Raw genomic sequence first — 19,936 nt, 5'->3', positions numbered from 1 at the left:
ACATGCTTTTTCCTTATTTGCAATTATTGCCAACTCTAAATTTCGGTTTCTAACCATCAGAATTGCCAAAACTATACACTGTTAGACTCGTGCTAACCTCCCCTGACCAGCTAAAGGGTTTAAGAGATGCTCACCCTACTCCCCCAAATTGTTGAATTGCAACCCCTGAAAATAGTTCAAACTTTTTGTAACGCTGGAAATTTTTTCTTAAGCATTTGATTTGAAAAAAATACTGTTTTAATTTGAAATAAGGCATGGGTTGGTAATTTAAACACTCTAGATATAAATAAAAGAGGCTTTGTAATTTTTCAAATTCTTTATTTATTTCTCTACACAATACATGAATTGTGTAATGCGTAAATTCCTTTTTTTTTTAAATATTTATGCATATCATTAATATTTCGTCCATTTCTCTGAGTTGTCTCTGCTCAGCAGTCATTCCCAAACAACACGGCTTATTTCTGCAATGGCCTGCCGAATTTGGAAAAGTTTCCAGAAGCTGTGCGTGCCCGACCGAGGAAATCGTGCATATTTTAGTAAGAATAAAAGAGACGTACAGCAGTTGTTTTCCATTGCGCCGAGGTAAAGCCCTTGCTTTTGGTCACAACGGCGAGCAGAATGGTAAATAGTATAATTAGGCCTAACATCTGTTACGAGAGATACAACTCTATTAACGGTTTTGTGCATCGACTCGTGCGAGCAAACCAAAAGACACAATTTTTGTACCGACAAAAGCATGACAATAACGCGCGTCGTTTGAAAAGTAAAGCTCGCTGGAACGAAATTCGCCTGCTCACCTGGATTTTTTGTAAAAGGACAAAGCACAACAACGGTAAAACAGTCATACATTAATAAATTTATAATCACAGATGCACTAACAATGTATTATAAGCCTCAAATTCTAGAAAAATACTCGCCTCATATAAACACCTACGCCATAAATATAACGTTCAATTGGAAGCAACTTTTCTATAAATACATATCTTTTGTTACAAATTCTCTAGTTGTGCACAAATATGTCATATATAATATACGATCTTTTCTCCGGTTAAGAAGATGTTAGCTTAGGAACAGATATAAATATTTATGCGTGTTTTCCAAAATTTTTTGTTCTCTTTCGATATAGTAATATAATTGTACGTACAAATTGCAAATTGACATTCTTTGCCTAATTCTTTTGAGCACTAATGTGAAGCAAGTCAAGTGACACATTCAACCCCAGCTTGCAAAAAGTCGCGAGTTCGTTTAGGCCTATGTATTTGTGCAGTGCGCGCGCGTATATAAAGCTATTCATGCATATCTTATGTAAGTCAATTTTTAAAAATATTCAAAGAAGTATGAGTATCAAAAGTTCAAAACCTATGCACACTGCTAGAAACTGCAGTCAAACCGAAGAGGTCGGGAAACGAATTTTGGTCCGTGGTGTAAGAACACAAATTTAAAACCTGCAAAATTGCGCCAGTTTCACGCATCTTTCTAACAGTGCGCGTCAATTACAATTAATCAAGCTCTTTTTCGTCTGCAATGATATGTGTGCTGGTCGTCGATTGCATAAACTCTTTGTGCGTCTCGTTTCGCGTATAGAAAAATCAGATGAAATTTAATGTAAGTTGGTCCTGCAAAAGTCAGGCGCGTAAATTTTCAGTAAATATGCATCTCATAAAGCGATTTCTGCGGGGTTGAACGTGGCAAAACTTGATCAGTCTAATCTAAGCACAATCGGAACTACAGTCATATCGAGAGTTGGTTGATTCCTCGCAAAACTCCAATGGCTCTCTTGTGTTTCGGATATAATACTGTATATATTTAATTTAATCATGTTGTGTAAGTGTACAAATTCCAAAGCGTTTATTTATTTTTTTTCCATCAATTCTTTCAAGATCCGCGTACCTCGTCACATTTTCCGATCGATATGTTCTTTTGTCTTCCCATTTTCCAGCCGTAAATTGTGTTTCCAGCGTCTTGCTTTTCTTAAAGTACCATGATATGTCTCATTTAAGATTGTTGCAATATTGACTGACTTCTTTGAGCGATAGTTACATGTTATCTAGAGGCAAGTGTAGTGGTATCCAAGAGTCATGGGACCTATATTTATCAAGATTGGCTACCTGGCGCAAAAGTGGTTCGGCCGCACAGGCTTTGGATTGAGAGATATAGAGAGAGAGAGCATGAGAGAGAGAGAGAGAGAGAGAGAGAGAGAGAGAGAGAGAGAGAGAGAGAGAGAGAGAGAAGAGAGGAGAAAGGGAGGAGAGTTTGTTCAGTTTAAAATCAATTAAATTCGTCCCAGAGACAGGTTGCATTTTATGCAAGAAAGGAGAATGCAAGATAAAAACTTGTGCGGTTGCGAAAAGTCAAGCTAACAAGGAAGCATGCTAAGTTTTAGTTGATCAAAAATTTAATTGATTTCGATCGGGCACCTTTCAAAGATCACTTGGGGATATTTAGAGCTCAGAACTAAATTGATCATGGGAAAATAAAAAATTCAAGCCAGTGTTCGTTCAATAACGATAATTTTCGATACAATTTGAAGTAATCATTGAAATAAAATATCATTTTTCCGGAAAGACCCTTATTCTTAGAATTTGGTCATGGAAATCGACTATAGTTTGTAAAAAATGTAAGATAATTTTAAAAATTATTCTGAGCTGATGGACGTGAAATGTGGCTCCATTTTACAACTATTACAAAAAATCAATTTAAAATAATATTTTTTATGTGTACGTAGTTTTTCCAGGAGCATAAAAATTGCAAGAAAACTTTATCTACACATAAAAATTTCATCAGCGTTCAGAATTTTGGTATCTATTTAATTTGACTGCAGAAACAGAATCCAGAACAAACCCCCGAAGGAAATTTCCTTAAATGCGATATCTGACCAATCGATTTATCTGTCTAATTGTAACTCTTCTAAACAAAATTTTGAAGATAAGACTGAAATTTGATATAATTTTGATAATTTGTCACTTTTTAATCTTTGTGATCTCTGCGAATTACTAAATTAAAAAAATAATTCAACCAATGAATGAGCTTGGGTTACAAAAACGTACATCAAGTTCACCCCCAACTAAAACGTAGCATTCTTAGACTTTTCTTGTGAATTTCACAATATAGTTGAATTAAAAGTTATATCATTTTGTATGGAACAAAATTGCAGTTTTTTTTTTGCAAATCACCTTTGCAGTCTTTACTTCACCACTTGTTTAAATTAGTAAAAAATCATATTGAATTCTAGAAGATATCTTAAATAACAAAATTGCAAAACATTTTATCCGATTAATTATTTTGCAGTTTCGGTTGCGTAGAGCAAAAGGGACTGCTCAAAATTATTTGCTTTCAATCATAATTTTAAAAAAATTCTCCAGTGGTGATTGCAAGGACTGTGGTAAAAGTTGAGATAAACAGTTTTAAAAATAAAAAATTTTAATGACAGCCTTTCAACACTTGAAGTCATTGGAAGTTGCGCAGCATCTCTGTCAAGAGATTGTATAAATACATATATTTTAGAACTACATTAAACTTCTAGGGCTGTGAAATTTAGACTATACGCACATATATTTTGAATGAGAGGACAAGCTTTAAAAAAATAATTGGAAGTTAAAGTTGAGGACTTAAAAATTGTTTTTTTTTAAATCAGCAATATGAAAGCTAAAGCAATTTTTATCTGGGGGGAAAGTAATGTAATTTTTTAAATTAAAAAACAGTTTTCCACTCAATTTCTTTTTGGCTGAGAGTGCCAAAGCAGGTTCGATAGATTAACCAAACACATTTTTGCTCCCACAAAAACCCCATTTTAAATGCGTGCGGTAAATCGGTTTGCCATTCTGCTACCAATGAACGAGAATCGATTATTTGATCTCTACACCTGTAGCTGAAGAGCCGGCTCATCGATCTGTTATTGCAGAAACCCTTAAAAAGTTGGTTTTAAAATCGCTAAAATTGCGAAAGTAAAAACGCAAATCGGAGAGAGCAGCTCTGCCCGAAAAATCCTCATCGCTGATTGTCTGACGCAACGCGCATCATGTCAGCAGCTCTTCAACCTCAGCAATAATGCAGCTCTTGCGTGCTGTAAATCGCGTGTGGGAGCTGCTGACATGCGCGTTGCGTCAGCCAATCAGAGTCGGGGATATTCCGAGCAGAGTATTAACTGCTTTATCCGCAATAAAATTGGTTGTTTTAAATCTGTTTTGCGCTTATAATCGATAGATTGACTCTTCAGCTGAAATTAGACGCCAAAAACAATCGGTTTTCCCGGTTTTCCGATTATCAGTAGCAGAATGGTGAGCGATTTACTACTGACATTGAACAAGTGATTCCTATGGGAGCAAAGAGGCGTTCGACGACTTTTTTCACTCCGCATGTCTCTCTTTAAGGTCTGTAGTGAAAAATTACAGTTAATTTCACAATTTTCTAAAGACTGAAAAAATTGGGGCTATTTGATGGATGGATAAAATGCCCAAAAAAGGTGCGTATTTCACAGCCCAGTTGGGAAATGCGACGCGAGAAGCAAATTAGCCGCGGAGATAGAAATGATTAATCTCCTTTGGGAGTGTGTTAGTCGCGCGTTTAGGAACCTAGACGACGGTTTTGACCTGCAGATAGGGCGACTGCTTGGCTAGCAAATCTAAGGCAATTTCGGCGCCGCCCTGTGGGTTGAGCCAGTAGAGGGCGCTGCCGTTACTGTTCATGCAAACGTACTCGCAGACAATGGTGTCGGGCAAGTTGTGCTCGACGCAGCCGCGCAGCGTGGCCAGGTCGGAGGGCAGCGGCACCGGCGTCATCGCCAGCGCCGAGAAGAAAAACTGCGGCGTGCCACACACCTCGCGCACGATGGGCCACGACATGATCGACTCGGTGACGAACAAGCGCTGCTCGCTCTTCACGCTCTCTGGCTGCAGAATGTTGGAGATCTCGGCCGAGAACACCTGGTGCGCCGGCTGGTACGCAACCACGCTCATGTGCCGCCCACGCAGCGCAACGCACGCCACCACGCGCAAAATCTCCAGCCACTCGTCCTCCTGCTCCTCGTTCTCCGGCGGGAACGACGGCTTCACCACCAGGTGCCCTTCCTCCGTGCACGACACCACGCCCTGCAGATTGCCCCTGTTTAACAAACAAAATCTTTTTTCAACAATTGGAAAAAAATTAAACATCCAGCACGGCCAAAGCTGGAGCGCATGACACCAGCTAGACACACATTCTACCGCTAATCTCGAAAACTTAAAACATTGCCATCCTGAATTTAAAAAAAACGTATGTCATCTGAGTTGCTTGATAGCAAAGAATTAGGGTGCCTCTAAGATTTATTAATAATATATTAAATGTAAAATCAAATTTTGTAGCCAAATCAGTATGTATTATTAAGCAAATCAAATAATAAACTATCTCAAAAGAAAGCAGCAACATAATATGCTATATTATAGCAACGCTAGATTTATGTTCTTTTGTAAATTGTGGCGTTTGACTAAATGAAATTATATTTAATATGTTTTATGGTATTTTCCCTCCATAAAACTTGAAGCATAGATAATTTATATTTCATAACTTAGTTTGAAAGAACTGAAAGACAAAATAATTATTTGCAATATATTAAAATTTCATTGCTGAGATTAGTAGCTGGGTAATTGAGCATCAGCCGATAATTCGTTTCAAGTGGTAGGACTTGTAATAAACAAAATATTTAAAAAAAAGAAATAAAGCGTGATTTGTATATTTTTAATGTCGAAAAATGTTTAAATAAATTTAATCTGTACGTAATGTGGATTATTCTGAATGTAGCCATAATACAGTGAGGTTCATTCCATTCCTCCCTGAACGGCACCTCCGCAACGCGTACATTTCAGACGTATTCATTGCGGAGCTAAAAATATTGACATTTTCACAAGTTTTTCTCTTTTAAGTGTGAATTACCTGAGTTTCTCAACGACAACCTCCGCAACAGTGCTTGCGCCGACGCCGGCGGTGACGCCTCCGAGCAGGCATCCGACCATGGAGCCGATGGCCGCTCCAGGCACGGCCCCAATCCCTCCGAAAGCGGCACCGATCGCACCACCTACCAACAACAAAAGCCAAGGTCACTGCACCACGCATGCACACTTTTCCGAGGAAAGCACTCTGTTTCCGGGTTTCCTCTCTTGGAAGCGAAATAAATGGTCGCACGCACGGAATCATTTATTTACTAACCGACAATGGTGCCGACGCTGTTGCCAGCCGCGGCACCGGCGAAACCCCCGGCCCAGCCGGAAGCGACGGAAGCAGTCGTTTTGGCAGTTCTATGCCCCAAAGTCTCATTCTCCTGCAGATCTTTGTAGACGGCGCCCCCAAGTCTGAAATTATTCATAAGGCATTTCATTTGAGGCATGGACCACAGGATGATTTTGACTGATTCATTTGTCTGTCAACAAATTTAAATTAGTGAAAAATCTCGTCAAAATTTTAATTATTAATGGATTCTGTGTCAAATTTTCCCATTTTTGTATCGCAATACACCTCCTGATGGTCCAATTACAAAAAGAGTGCATTAGGATTTTTCGTTTCAAGGCCAATAGAATGAACAGCAAATTTAAGGTTATTGGTCGAGGTCAAAGATCATAAATTTTTATTTTCTAAAGATTTTGATTGTTTTTCGTAATAGCTTTCAATACAATCACCGCATTTAAAAAATCTGGATTACCCTACAAAAGCAGTTTCAATTTCCTAGATTTTTGTATATTTATATAGTCACAACCAAATCCCAGCTTCTAAGTAAGCGCCAGAAGAGCAATAACTATACACACCGTTAGTCTCGTCGTCTTCACTTCCCCTTATGAACGAAGTGATCAACCCCCATTCTTTTATGCCCCTACTTAAATTTCAATAGCAAAACATCCCGCTACAACTATGCTAAAAAGTGTTAAAATATTTTTATCTGTTCATATATTTTAAATATATTTATAAAATTTTAAATTTTTCTGAATTACTGAATCCAAATTGTCACACCCTTTGTTTTTTTCAATATTGAATAAAGGGTTATTTAAAAATGAAGAGCAAAACAGAATAACTGTTTAATAACCAGGTTTTTGTTTTGATTTGTAGCTAATAATCTACAAAATGTTCAAAATTTAGAGCTGTTTCTAAATTTCAAACAACAATAGATTCTAAGAGTGGCCGCAGGGGTAAAGATAAACTGTCGCACCTGTAACTGTCGACGGCAACGGCGGCGACGAGGACGACCTTTCCAGCGACGTTGATGACCTTGGTGGCAGCCTCGCCAACGGGAACGGCGCCTCCGGGCAGGGGAATGTGGGGGTCGGCCACCCCGGTAAACTTAGGGTTGATGTTGAGGTGGCTAAACTCGTGGTGCGGCGCGTGCGGCCGGTCGAAGCGGAAGACCCAGCCCTGCCGGCCGAGCGACACGTCGCGGATGCCGAACACTGTCGACTTGGACAGGTACTTGCCGGCGAGGAACTCGTACCTGGTTGGCAGGTGCTTCACGGCCGCCAACCCTGAGAAAATGCTCCACGGCCGGCCGGCCTCGTTGCTTGTCGGCGTCGAGCCGGCCTTGCTCGACGACAGTGCGTCTGAAGAAAATTTGAATATGTTAAAAATCAGTAGGTAATAATGCATTTTATTCACGCGATGAGCGGTACAATCTGACTCTCAATTTCAAGTTGTATTTTTTAACCTCTACTCAGCATATATTTCTTGGGCTATGAGCACTGCGGGTCCCAATAAAATTACACCACCATTTCGTTCTTGAAATTTTTCTAATTCGATTTTTTGTTGTTTTAAGATGAGATGTCAGGGATAGGTTTAGGACATAAGAATTCATCAGTTGCGAAAGTCCCTTAATGTTCAAAACTACAAATAGTTGGCGCCAGCGTTTGCGTTGGATTTAAACCTGGCAATTCCGCTTTGATTTCAGACTCATCCCTATCAATGTGTATTCTACACTTGAAATTATTACTTTCAATGTGCTGAAATAAAAAATGTGCTGTAGAGTAAAACAAAAATGGTTTTCACGTTTCTATAGTGATTGGCTGAACCAATTATTCTTTTCGGCACATCTCATAAGAGATCATTTTATGTGCGCAGAATGCATAGCAACAGGATTGAGTCGTAGGGGAAGTGCCCTAAAATCGTTAAGCGGCTTCAAGCTTTAAGGGCTTAAATTTCTAATCCAAAAACGCATCACGCTAAAAGATTCAACTGTTATTGATTTAAACAATTTCTTCTCCTCCTTAATCAATATAATCAAACAAACTTTGCATGCTTAATGGCTAGTTTTTTCAGTATTTTGGTTCAAATTTATCCTCTTTCCCGTTAAATGAATGTATCTTAACCAATTGCTGCGTGAGAATTAAGGGATTGAAATATTTCAAAGGTTTCACAATGGTTTCTGATCGTTTCAAGCATGGTTCGTCCTCATTTGGTGCGTTCTAGTTATTGAGAGGAAAAATAATTAATCCTCTGCACACAAATCATAGAGTTTATTACACACACGCACACGCGAGATTAAAAAAAAACTGGTGGTGACTAATGCTCTCCAATTTCCTGTAGAATAATAAATTTTTGCGATCGCGCAAATTTAAAAGCCGCTGAAACGATCTTTAAGAGCATTTGCATGACGCGGCTGTACTGCTTCAAAATCACAGTTAAAAGGAAGAAAATAAAATCGAAACATTGCTGAAAAATATTTTATCAACTTACAAAAAATGTCAGTTGTTTAGTAATCTTAGCAATTTAATTTTCTTCGGAAAAATAATGAAAGTTTGATGTTTTTAATCAATTATAAATTGATCCTATTTTAATAAAATATAAATGAATTAATCCCCCTCATGCTGTTCATTTTAAGGAGAAAACACAATAGATTTGCTTGTGGACATTAACGCTGTAACAACAGAATTTATAACAACTGAAGTAGAAAACATTTGAAATAATTAGGGTGTTGAGCATCCCGCACTAATTAGGAAAACGCAGAATCACGCAAAACGAGCGTTTTTTTCTGCGAGAGGGAAAGAGTGGCGGAGTGGAGGCAGATTATCCGGGCACAGGGCCCTTGAAAAGAAAGAGAGCGGCGCACAGAGCGTGTTTATATGGGGCGAATATCGATTTTGCGGGAGAGATGGCTACGCGGGCATAGGCTTACAAATGTAGGGCTCGAAGCTAGTGGTCTCCTGCCAGTTGAGGAACTGGGCCACCCTCCACGCCTCGGGCTCAACGATGGGCTCGGCGGGCAGCGGCGCCACGGCCGTCCGCAACAGCGAGCGGCGGCGCCGCGAGTGGCTCCGCGCGTCGGCCATCAGCAGCTCGGTGTCGTCATGCCGAAACCGAGGCCCCCGCCGCCGGGGGGCAAAGCGCGAATCCGGCGGGGCCGTCCGTCCGCCGATGCCTCACATAATAGCACGGAGGCCGGCCCGCTGCTGCTGCTGCGACGCTCACTTGACTGCAGCACAAATCGCAGCTCCGACCGAAAACGCACCCTCCCGCCCGCAACCCCGGCACCCCGGCTGTGCTCGTGCCATCTCAACGCAAACGGGCACACCACCGCCCCACCGACCGCATCGATTGCGCAATTACCGCGAGCTTGTGTGTGTGTGTGTTCCGTGCCGCTCGCTCGGATCGCCAACCCCCGTTAATTGCTAGCTACATGCTTAATCCGATTTTCGTGTGCAACAGGAAGCGGCCCCGGCGTCTGCTCAAAGAGGTGTCGAACACTTAAGCTGCTGCTTACACACAAGCCAAGCGCCGGTTTTAATGCCGAATCAACGAATATAAAGTCGTGTCGCACAGATTGCCTCCCCTTGAACATCAGGCGTTTGAAAAAAAACTTACACGTTATATGCTTATTTATTTTAAGTATGGAATTATAAAAAATTAAAAAAACTGCTTTCATCTATTTCCATTGAAATATTCACGTGTCATTCAAATTTTGTGAAAATATGTTTGAAAATTCTAAACAGGAATAATAATAATTGCAATTAAATTTTGATTTTCACTCAGTTTGTCTTTTATCTTTTATTCTACAAAGTTACCTTAAATCATCAAAGATAAAAATCAGCTTTCTAGCTCCAAAATTGTTTATTGTTTATCCTCACACTAGGTCAATACATTTATTAAAAAAGTCGTCAAAATTATATAAACATGTTAGGAAAGGCAGCATACCTGGCAAAAATCTCGTTAAGACTTTACCCAGGAGGTCAAATGTGGCATGGGCCTATACTAGAAGAGTAACACATTAAAAATTCGCACTCACATACGCCTTACACGCTGCGGAAAACTGCACCGCCGAACAGTCCTTCGTTGCGGGTGGTGCAGCGTTCCATTCCGCAAAGAAGCGATTTTCAGCTACAGGATATACTTTTAGATCTTCTTTCCTTTTATCGCATCAGTCTATCGTGATTATAATATTTCTAGGAGACACTTCTAGGATTTTAATAGAAAAACATCATTCTAAACATGCCATTTTCATCACTCAAAAATAATAAGAACCCCCAAAACTTACTCCAAAATATTTTTGGTTTAAAAATTGATTTTGTTTTATTTTGCAAAATCTAAACACTCATTTTTTTCAAATCTTAAAAATGGAATTCCTCGAAAATGAAACCGATGATCTCTCTTGTAATTTTTACACAAGTTGAAACGTGCAGTAGGACAGAAGGAGCCTTTTCAATAGTATTAGAAGATTTAAAATAAAAGAGGAGTGGGACTGAAGCTTAGAAATTTCCAGAAACTTACACGTAATTAACTAGTAACTTGATATTGGGAATAAATGAAAACAGACTTCATCCTCGTTGTTCTATTCCAATTCGTCGTTTTAATTCTCGACTATAGTTTCGACGTCAACCAGTACGTCCTAATCATGAGTATCAATTAAAATCAACACAATATAACGTCACATCTTAAAATACAAAAAATAACTTGATATGTTCATAATTATGATAGGACTTTGGTATATAGAATCCAATGCAAAATTTTTATTGAACCACGTGGATATTTATTTCGCATTTCTAAAAAAAAAATGTCGATCCTCAACCCGCAAAAATTAAAATTTTTCGCAGATTCCAAAAGTGAAAACATAAAAGCTGGTGTAAATTTAATTGATTCTACAAGTGAGAAACAACTTCCACTTGAGGTTGGCTGTATTATTGATAGAAAAAATGAATAATAACAACAACAATATTATCCTCGTTGATTTCAGAGCTTTTTAGGCCAATCTCGGCGTATCCAGTCCGCTCTATTTCATGAAAACGCCGTGGCCGGCTCTAAAAGACCAATGATTTACACTCGAAATCAAGTCAAAAACTTTGCCTCTCGCTCAAATGGCTCCTTTTTCCGTCATTCACTCTTTTCAAAACCAATTGATTTTTCCATTTTATTAATTTTATTAAATTTCCTCTTCGCATTCATTTTTACTGTTTCCAATCGAAAGAATATTTAAGAATAATTACTTCATGTTCATCATAAAAAGGTTATTAGGCTTTTTAATTAAATTATGAGTTTTTTAAATTTATAGTTCATTATCAACGATTTTTATACAGTCTGTGATACACCTCGGTAACCTCCTCGATCGTCTCAATCATTTCCTGTCGAAAAATTGCGTTGTTCTCAAACTCCTGGATGGACCTCTCAGTATCAAAACCGCCCCCTGCCATCATCAGTTCCATCTGCTCATCGGTGAGCTCCTGGTCGCCACGCGGAAAAGCTTGCTCGACGAAAATCGAGGGCCGCACCGTGGCCGACATCATGAGCCCAAAGGCCCGGCTGCTGTCGTATCCGGCGTAGAATTCGTCCCAGTCGCAGTCGACGGGTTGTTCCACCTGCTCCGTGAAGCAGCGCCAGTAGATCCGCAGCAGCTCCTCTTCCAGCCTCTGCCGCACCCTCGGCGGGAGGCACATGTGCAGAAAGTAGAGCAAATCCCTGTTGCTCGGCGCGAATCTGCTCATCTGGAAGTCGATCAACTTCACTCTAATTGGTTTGCCACCCTCAGGGTCCGCGTGGAACATCATGTTGTTGGCCCAACTGTCGCCGTGGCATAGCACGTTGATTGCTTTCGGGTCCGCTTTGCTCATGTCGACCAGCAGTTGGAAGAATTCTTCGCTGCCCAACCACTCGACGCTATCCACGTGCTCCTCGTCGCCAAAGTGGTGCTTTGCAATCGGTACCAGCGTGTTCCTCACGGTTTCGATTATGCAGTCCTTGATGAACACGCCATCGCCTCTCTCGAAAAATATGTCCTCGGTGAATATTTCCGGGAATTTCTCCAGCCAGTTGATACCGACCGAGGCGCTGTGGAACTTGGCTAGGGTTGCCATTACCAAAATCAAGTGATCCATGCTAAGGATGGTTCCCTCCTACAGACAAAAAAATCAAATACAAATTATGGCTAAAACTTCTCAAGGAAAAGTGCTTTAATTTTTTTCCATCACATAATATACTTAAATTAGCCAAACAAAATATACTAAAAAAACTACGGGGGCTCTCAAATGAAAATTAAAAAATTGAGTACGATAACAAAATATTTCGTGGAAACGCCCAATTCATGCAGTTAATTTCAAGATTAAATTTTATTACCTGCAGTGCTGTTATATTCGGCACGACGGTGCAATAGTTGGCTTCCTTCAGGTCCTCCATGTAAATGACGCAGTTTGGCTCGTCACAAAAGTGGCACGTGACGACCGGCAGATCGGGACACCGCTCTTTCAAAATCGGGACGCACTTTACGAAAAAGCCCATCTCATGTTCAAACACGCCGCACTGCCTGGTCAGCTTTTGCTGCGACTCCAGCACCGGCTGCCTTTTCACCACGAACCTCGAGTGCCGCGTCTCGTCACCGACCTGCACCCTGACGCTCACCCTGAGGATATCAGAGAGGAAGCCCTGCACGGAGGTTGTTCCCTTTTCGACCTCGTAGTCCAACAGCCGGGCGTCAGGGCCGTGAATTTTTTTCGCCACGGCCAAGGCCGCGTCCGCCGACACCAGCGTCCTTATCTCACGCTGCATGCTCAATGATTTGGTGAGGCTGTGGACCCTCCGACCAGAAACAGCACACCTAAATTAGCGGCTCCCCTCCTTTGTTGAACATTGTTATCAAGCGGAGTTACTAATAGGTGCTCAGTTTCAATTTAAAATTTTTTATCGACAGTGTCAGTTTCTTTAAGCTTTTTTCAAATATTCTAAACAATTTTCTGCGCTTAAATTAATATTTAACCGTCTTATGTCATGGTCTTAAATGCCGAAAATCTCACACAATTGTCAATACTATACCACATTTCCATTTTGGGCTGGATTTGGTTTGACCTAACAAGGACACAACAGTCACGGAGCATTATGTCTCACACAACACCATAATGCTTTACCAACAAATATTTTCCATTAATGCCTTGCTCCCTCCGTTGAATTGAATTGAGGATGAGTATTAAATGATAGAGGAATCAAATGTCTTTGTTCAAATTGACACAAATAAACAAATGTATTTTCTCACAGGACGCTAATTTCTAATTTTTCACTCATTTCTCACATAGAATTTGTAATAAATCTCAGCCACTTCCTCAAGGGTCCCAATCATTTCATCACGGAACAACTGGTTCGTTTCAAACTCCTCGACTGGACTGGTCGGCGCGGCACTGCTTTTGCCGCCGCTCGTCATTTTGTCCATTTGCTCATCCGTCAGCTCGTCGTCCTTCTGCGAAAAAGGTCCGTCCAGGAAGAACCAGGGCCTCAGCGTTGCCAACATCATGAGTCCAAAGGCTCTGTTTCGGTCGTAGTCTGCGTAGAAGCGGTCCCAACTCAATTCTAGGCCGCGTTTCTCGCACTCGGCGTTAAAAGCGGTCCAGTAGGTCCGCAAAAGACCTTCCTCGCACCTCTGCCGCACTTGGGGTGAGCAGCACATGTGCAGAAAGTACAACAGGTCTCTGCTTCCTGGTGCAAACCTATGGTCAATTGAGAGGATTTTCATTTATGATCAAATATTGTTTTTGCTAATTTGGAGGACTGTGGATTTTAAACGACTTTTAAGGCAAATTAATTGTAGTCAATTTGAAAATTTTCATGCTTAACCAGTTTTGTTATTCATTTTATAAAAAGAGGTAAAAAGTAAATTTTTTCCATTATAAAATAACGTGACAGAGGTTATCTTAATATAACCTTCAATTAAGTTGTATAATATTTGGCGTTTATCCTACAAGCAGTAGAAAAATTGGAACTTTCAAAACCTTGAATTGAGAACGGATTATATACCCTGCTTGAATTCATTTGAAGAATTTTTGTTTTCCATCTCGTAACTTAAATTTAAGTTGGTTTATATAAGGTTTTTTTTATTTAGAAAGAATTTAACTAATTCAATTGTAAAAATACGACGCAGTTTGTTGCAAAAATTTTCCTCATGGGTGCGTGAGCACATCCAAAAATAATTGCTAGATAAATCTAAAAACTTGCAATGACAACGACTTTTCATATGAATGAAAACTGAAGCGGCCTTCGGCTAGTCTAGGGGAATTAAGGTTCAAAATTATGGATTTAAGTGCTAAAAATGCATGAATCGTATCCATTTGGAAGCTCAAAAATTAATGCTGACTGTCTATATAAGGCTTTTCTAATTGACATCATCCTTTTTTTAAAGTCTGAATTTAACCACCTCACCTGCTCATCTGGAAGTCGATCAGTTTGGCGCTGACACGTCCGCTGTCCTGGTCCGTCTTGAACATCATATTATTAACCCAGCAATCGCCGTGGCAGAGGACGTTGGGCACCTCCGGATCCGGTTTGGTGATGGCCAGCAGCGTCTCGTAGAACTCTTCTGTTCCGATCCACTCGGCGGCCTTGACGTGTCTCTCGTCCTTGAAGTGGTGCTCAGCGATGGGCACGAGGACGCTTCTGGCGGTGTTCGCCACGCCTGCCTTGATGAAGGCCTGTTCGAGGAAAATCTCCTTTTCAAAAAGGTCTGGAAACTTTTTCAGCCAGTCCGTGCCGACAGAGGCGCCATGGAACTTTGCCAGGGCCAGCATTGCAGCCGTCAGGTGCTCTAAATCGAGGATGTCACCCCTAGAAATAATGAAAATTTATAGTTTTAAATATTTCTTAACCTTAATTTAAAACGTAGTGTTGCAACGTGTTCACAATTTTTAAAAAATTCCAGTTTAAATGTTGATTTGTTTGAAACATTTATGTAGCAATTAAAACGATGTAAAAATGTGTATTATAATAGTTTTTCCTTACTTACAAATTCTAACAAATAGAATGATGATGATCATAATGAAACATGCTAACTCCGTAATTAAACAATAATTTCTTATTGATTTAACCAAATATGTCTCGAAAAAAATGAAATTAAATAATTAACTGGTTGATACGCAGGAATATATATTTTAAATGGATAAATAGATTAAAGTCTAAAATTTTTAGAGTGTTCTAACTCAATTAAAAAAAATAACTAAGTAACAAAATTCACGTTATATTTATAGGTCTTTTTACTTCAAATCGCAGATATTGCGAACGACGGTGTTGAATCCATCCTCTTTCAAGTCCTCCATGAAAATGACGTTGTCCCGGGCGTCACACGAGTAGCATGCTACCGCCGGAAGGTCAGGAGAGTTCCTCAGCAGGATCGGAAAGCACCTTTGGAAAACGCCGATCTCGTGGTAAAAGACGCCGTTCTCCTGGATCAGCCGCTGCTGCGACTCCAGCAACGGCTGCCTTTTCACCATAAACTTTGACTCGACGCTTTTCCCGCTTACATCCACCCTGACGCTGACCCTGAGGATGTTGGAAAGGAAGCCCTGCACGGAGTCGGTGCCCTTCTCCACCTTGTGCTCCAGCAGACGGGCAGTGGCGCCGTGAATTTTTTCCACGACGCCTGCTGCCTCCTCAAACGACACGAGCGGCTTATTTATCTCTGCTGCCATGCTCTCGCAACTAAATTAACTTTTAGACCACGAGCTAGGGCCACGGCCGCGAAGAATCACGTAGCCAAATAGGCTCGTTATCAACTTATCAAGCAGCTGTTCTTTATCATTCGAGTATCATTTTTCGTCATGAATTCTATAAGTTAACCAATCCATGCTCCCATTTTATTTTTATGTGTTATTTGTCCATCAGTGTGGTATATCACATACAAAATGCTCTTTTCTTAAAATACCCCGTTAGATATAAGATAGGAACTTGGAAATATTTGCGGGGAGAATTGTTATCTTTTGAATTTACAGAATTCTTTGGGTCCACGATGTTCTCATTGTCAGCAGATTGCAATGGCAGTTAAATGCGCCGTGTAGAAATGCTAACAACTTTACTGTTTTTAATGAGACCACTGCTAAGAATAATGGCAAATATTGAAACGAAATATAGCTCTTCAGTGTAGTTTAATTATCATTCAAGCTAAATAACAAATTAAAATTAGCACCATTATTTAAGATAAACCTCGTGATAATATTCTGCAAGTTCTGAAATAATAGAAATCAACTCTCGTCGGTAGGCTGGATTGTTTTCAAATTCTTCCAGGGCCTTTTCAGGTCCGGTCGCCCCTCCGTCCATGATGCCATTCATCTGCTCGTCCGTGAGCGCCTCGTCACCCTGCGGGAAATTTTCGTCCATGAATATGGTCGGCCGGAAAACGGCCGACATCATGAGTCCGAAAATGCGGTCTGCCTCAAAGTCGGCGCAGAATTTCTCGAGGCTAGAGTTCAGCGCGATGCCCCGCTTAGCACACTCGCTCGAAAACGTATCCCAGTACAGCGCCAGCAGCTCTTTCTTGTTCTGCTCGCGGAACTCGGTAGAGAAACACATGTAGAGGAAGTACAGCAGGTCTCGGTTTCCAGCCGTGTACCTTGAATTACAGTGAATTGAAAAATCTTCTATGTTTATAGGCGTAATTTTCTGTTAATTGCTTTTTAAAAGGGTATTAAATTAAAAATTATTAGAATATTGAATTGCTTCATTGTTGTTTTAGAAATTTTTACTGATATTTTATTACTATTTTTATAGATGCTAAAAATATTACTTTCAGAGATTAATTATGAACTTATTGTGTACTGATTTCTACAGTTTTACCTTTCCCAGAAGAATGAAATAACTTTTGATATGGCAAACATCACAATCATTTTGAATACTTATCATTATTATTAAATTAAATGATGGCATAAGTAAACTGATGAAAACTAACCTGACGAGCTGGAAGTCGATCAGTTTGATTTGCAGAATGTTTCCGTCTTTCGGGTCGATTTGGAACATCATGTTGTTGGCCCAGCTGTCGCCGTGGCACAGAACGTTGATCCTGTCCGCAGTTGGCTTGCAGGCGGCCACGACCGCCTCGTAGAAGTCGTCACTAGCCACCCACTCGACACTCTTGATGAAGCGCTCCTCCTTAAAGTGGTGCAGCGCGATCGGCAGAAGCGTCTTCTGCACCGCCTGCTTCACGCAGTTCCGCATCACGCTTCCGCCGTTCCTCTCGAAAAACGTGTCTTCCTCAAAGAGCTCCGGGAACCTTGGGAAAATAATTAGTTTTTTTAATTGGCTTTCAATTGTGAATCAAGCTAAAAAGTAAACCTGGGAATTATATTTTTAAAAAATGGTCTTTAAAAGTTTTTATACAATATAGAAATTTAATATAATTTTTTTAATTAAATTTTTAAATCAAATTAAAGGATGTATATTTCGTGAAACCCATTTTTCAAATGTATATGTTAAAATTAAAAACTTTTCCGTATTTAATCAAAAAATAATTAATAACTAAATATAACCTTTTGTAAAAGTCGATTCCAACAGAGGCGCTGTGGAAGACGGCCTGCGTCTGCATGACCTTCCTGGCGTGCTCCATTCCTAAGATATTGTCCTTGAGTTGGACAACGTTGCCGACGACTGTGCAGAAGCCGGCCTCCTTGAGGTCCTCCATGTAAATGATCTGCCTGTGCCGGTCGGTCCGGTAGCACCTGACGGTGGGCAGTTCAGGGCACTGCTCTAACAGCAGCGGCGAGCACTTTTCGAAGAAGGCAATCTCATGCTCGAAAATGCCAAACTCGGCGGCCAGTTTCTGCTGCGACTCCAGATTCGGCTGCCTCTTGACCACAAACTTTGACTCGACGATTTTCCTGCCGACCTTCACCCTGAAGCTGACCCTGAGGATGTCGGACATGAAGCCCTGCACGGTGGCTGTGCCCTTTCCCACCACGTAGTCGATGAGTTCGGCGTCGGCACCCAGCATTTTCTCGGCCACAGCCCGCACCTCATCGGCCGACACGAGCTCGTTCATCGTGCCTAGTGCGAAAATCAAAAGGGAATCGCCGCGTGCCAAGCATTATCTCTCGAGGTCCCCTCCTCCGTCGCTGCGGACGCCCTTGACTCCACGCGGTTCTCATGATTTATCAAATTAAGTCCACGCAATAAGTACATAGACAGCTATTATATGTGGTCTTGCTCGTAGCGGTAGTTTGCACCTTGCACTTAATCAGTTTTCTCGAAGCAATCTCACAGTCAATTATTGTTACAATTTAATCCTGATACAGTTTGAAAAGAACAGAATGAGAAGAATCTTGTTCGCAGCATTCAGAAATGATGAAAATTTTGCGTTTGAAGGAGTGCAATTCATAGTTAAGCTGCAATCCTTATTTGCAAGTTGAGAAAAATGTTTGAAATCTTCAAGCGCGTTTCGACTCCTATGATTTTTCATTCCTATGTCCCATCCATAGCATTTCTGGAATAATGTTCCTGAATTCCGGTTTAAATTACCGGTATTCCCTTTTATTAGAATATTTTTTTTTAATTTGACAATTTTATTGCAGGTAAAAATGCCAGTCACCCCCAATTTCGAGACTGGTATTGCTCAACTTACGCACAATCCTAAAGGATATAGTTGCAAGTTTCATTTATTATATATTGTGCGGACGCATCACCACGCACCAGCCGTAAAGAACGAGTTTTGATAATTTTCCAAGTCATAAACGTGCAGATAATAAATATTCAGTAAGTGTCTATATCGCTCTTTATATTATGCATTTTCTTATAGCTACTATTCTCGGCGTTAACGCACATTTCATTAACGAATCGATCTAAGTATTTTCTTATTTTTGAGAGAAAAAAACCGGACTTTTTAACCCTCACTCGATTTAATCAAACTAGGTCGTGATTAAAAGCAAACAAAACAACGCTGGATCAATGTATGCCATATATTGTATTTTCCTCTCTGACCAAATTTAGGAAATATTTGGAATATTTCCAAACATGAATGAATGAAATATTTATTAGACATCACGGGTGTACAACAACTGACATATAAAATAATTAAATCACAGGTTCATTGCTGGTTTTTGCTTTGGCGGCTTAGCACAGTGTCAATTAAAGTGTTCTTATCACATTCGAGAAAATGGTAGAAACTGATTGGTTTATCACCGAATTTGCACTCACAGTCCTCACTCGCACAGGAGTGATAGGTCAATTTTTTACAAATCAAATAGTGAAAACCGTGACATTATTTCAAAGCATGGCTGTGCAATTGTATACATTTTATTATAGACAAAAATTTCACATTCGGATCCAACTAAGGATTTTTTAATATTTAATAACCTAATTTTTGGGGCGCCCCAGTGACAGCAGAGGGGCTTTTGCCCAATAAAATGTGCCGATCTTTTCGCCTCCCCGCATACCAAGGTATTTTATTCAAACGCCAGACATGTTTGTCCCTATAGAGCCACCCAACCCGCTTTTTGTGAGCTACTATCATGAGTATTCTGATCCTGTCTTTATTCGATATTTTCCCGTGCGGGTAAAATTATAACTTAAACTAGATAAACGCTAAAATAATGTTTTAAAAAATTCAGCTCCAGCGTGAATTGCTAGTTTCTCAGGGCCAATTAGTCAAAAATAAAATGTATTTATTTGCCAAAGCAAACGTTTCAGGATTTTTGTTCAGTTATTTTTAATTTCACCTCTCAACTGGCCTGTCCAGATCACAACCGTGCGGATTTTTGATCAA

General features: G+C 40.2%; 3 protein-coding genes across 3 annotated transcripts; all 3 read right to left on the bottom strand.

The window, feature by feature from the left end:
• Positions 1-321: 321 nt before the first annotated feature.
• On the bottom strand, positions 322-9,703 carry LOC135936220 (uncharacterized). Its single transcript, XM_065478961.1, has 5 exons — positions 9,125-9,703; positions 7,172-7,556; positions 6,181-6,323; positions 5,908-6,049; positions 322-5,100 (listed from the first exon to the last, which is right to left on the bottom strand). Exons 1-5 carry the CDS (start codon positions 9,276-9,278, stop codon positions 4,572-4,574), a joined length of 1,353 nt encoding a protein of 450 aa, XP_065335033.1. The 5' UTR covers positions 9,279-9,703; the 3' UTR covers positions 322-4,571.
• Positions 9,704-10,037: 334 nt separating this feature from the next.
• LOC135937508 (uncharacterized) lies at positions 10,038-15,972 on the bottom strand. Its single transcript, XM_065480660.1, has 5 exons — positions 15,448-15,972; positions 14,617-15,018; positions 13,482-13,907; positions 12,550-13,027; positions 10,038-12,329 (listed from the first exon to the last, which is right to left on the bottom strand). Exons 1-5 carry the CDS (start codon positions 15,876-15,878, stop codon positions 11,499-11,501), a joined length of 2,568 nt encoding a protein of 855 aa, XP_065336732.1. The 5' UTR covers positions 15,879-15,972; the 3' UTR covers positions 10,038-11,498.
• Positions 15,973-16,316: 344 nt separating this feature from the next.
• Positions 16,317-18,342, bottom strand: LOC135937145 (uncharacterized). The gene is made up of 3 exons (XM_065480234.1): positions 17,709-18,342; positions 17,132-17,452; positions 16,317-16,795 (listed from the first exon to the last, which is right to left on the bottom strand). The coding sequence occupies exons 1-3, from the start codon at positions 18,215-18,217 to the stop codon at positions 16,375-16,377; spliced, it is 1,251 nt and encodes a 416-aa protein (XP_065336306.1). The 5' UTR covers positions 18,218-18,342; the 3' UTR covers positions 16,317-16,374.
• Between the last annotated feature and the right edge of the window lie 1,594 nt (positions 18,343-19,936).

Source organism: Cloeon dipterum, chromosome 2 (genome assembly GCF_949628265.1).
Source record: "Cloeon dipterum chromosome 2, ieCloDipt1.1, whole genome shotgun sequence".
In the NCBI taxonomy this organism is placed as follows: Eukaryota; Metazoa; Arthropoda; class Insecta; order Ephemeroptera; family Baetidae; genus Cloeon; species Cloeon dipterum.
Note: the sequence above shows the minus strand (reverse complement) of the source record. Positions and strands in the feature narration are given on the sequence as shown.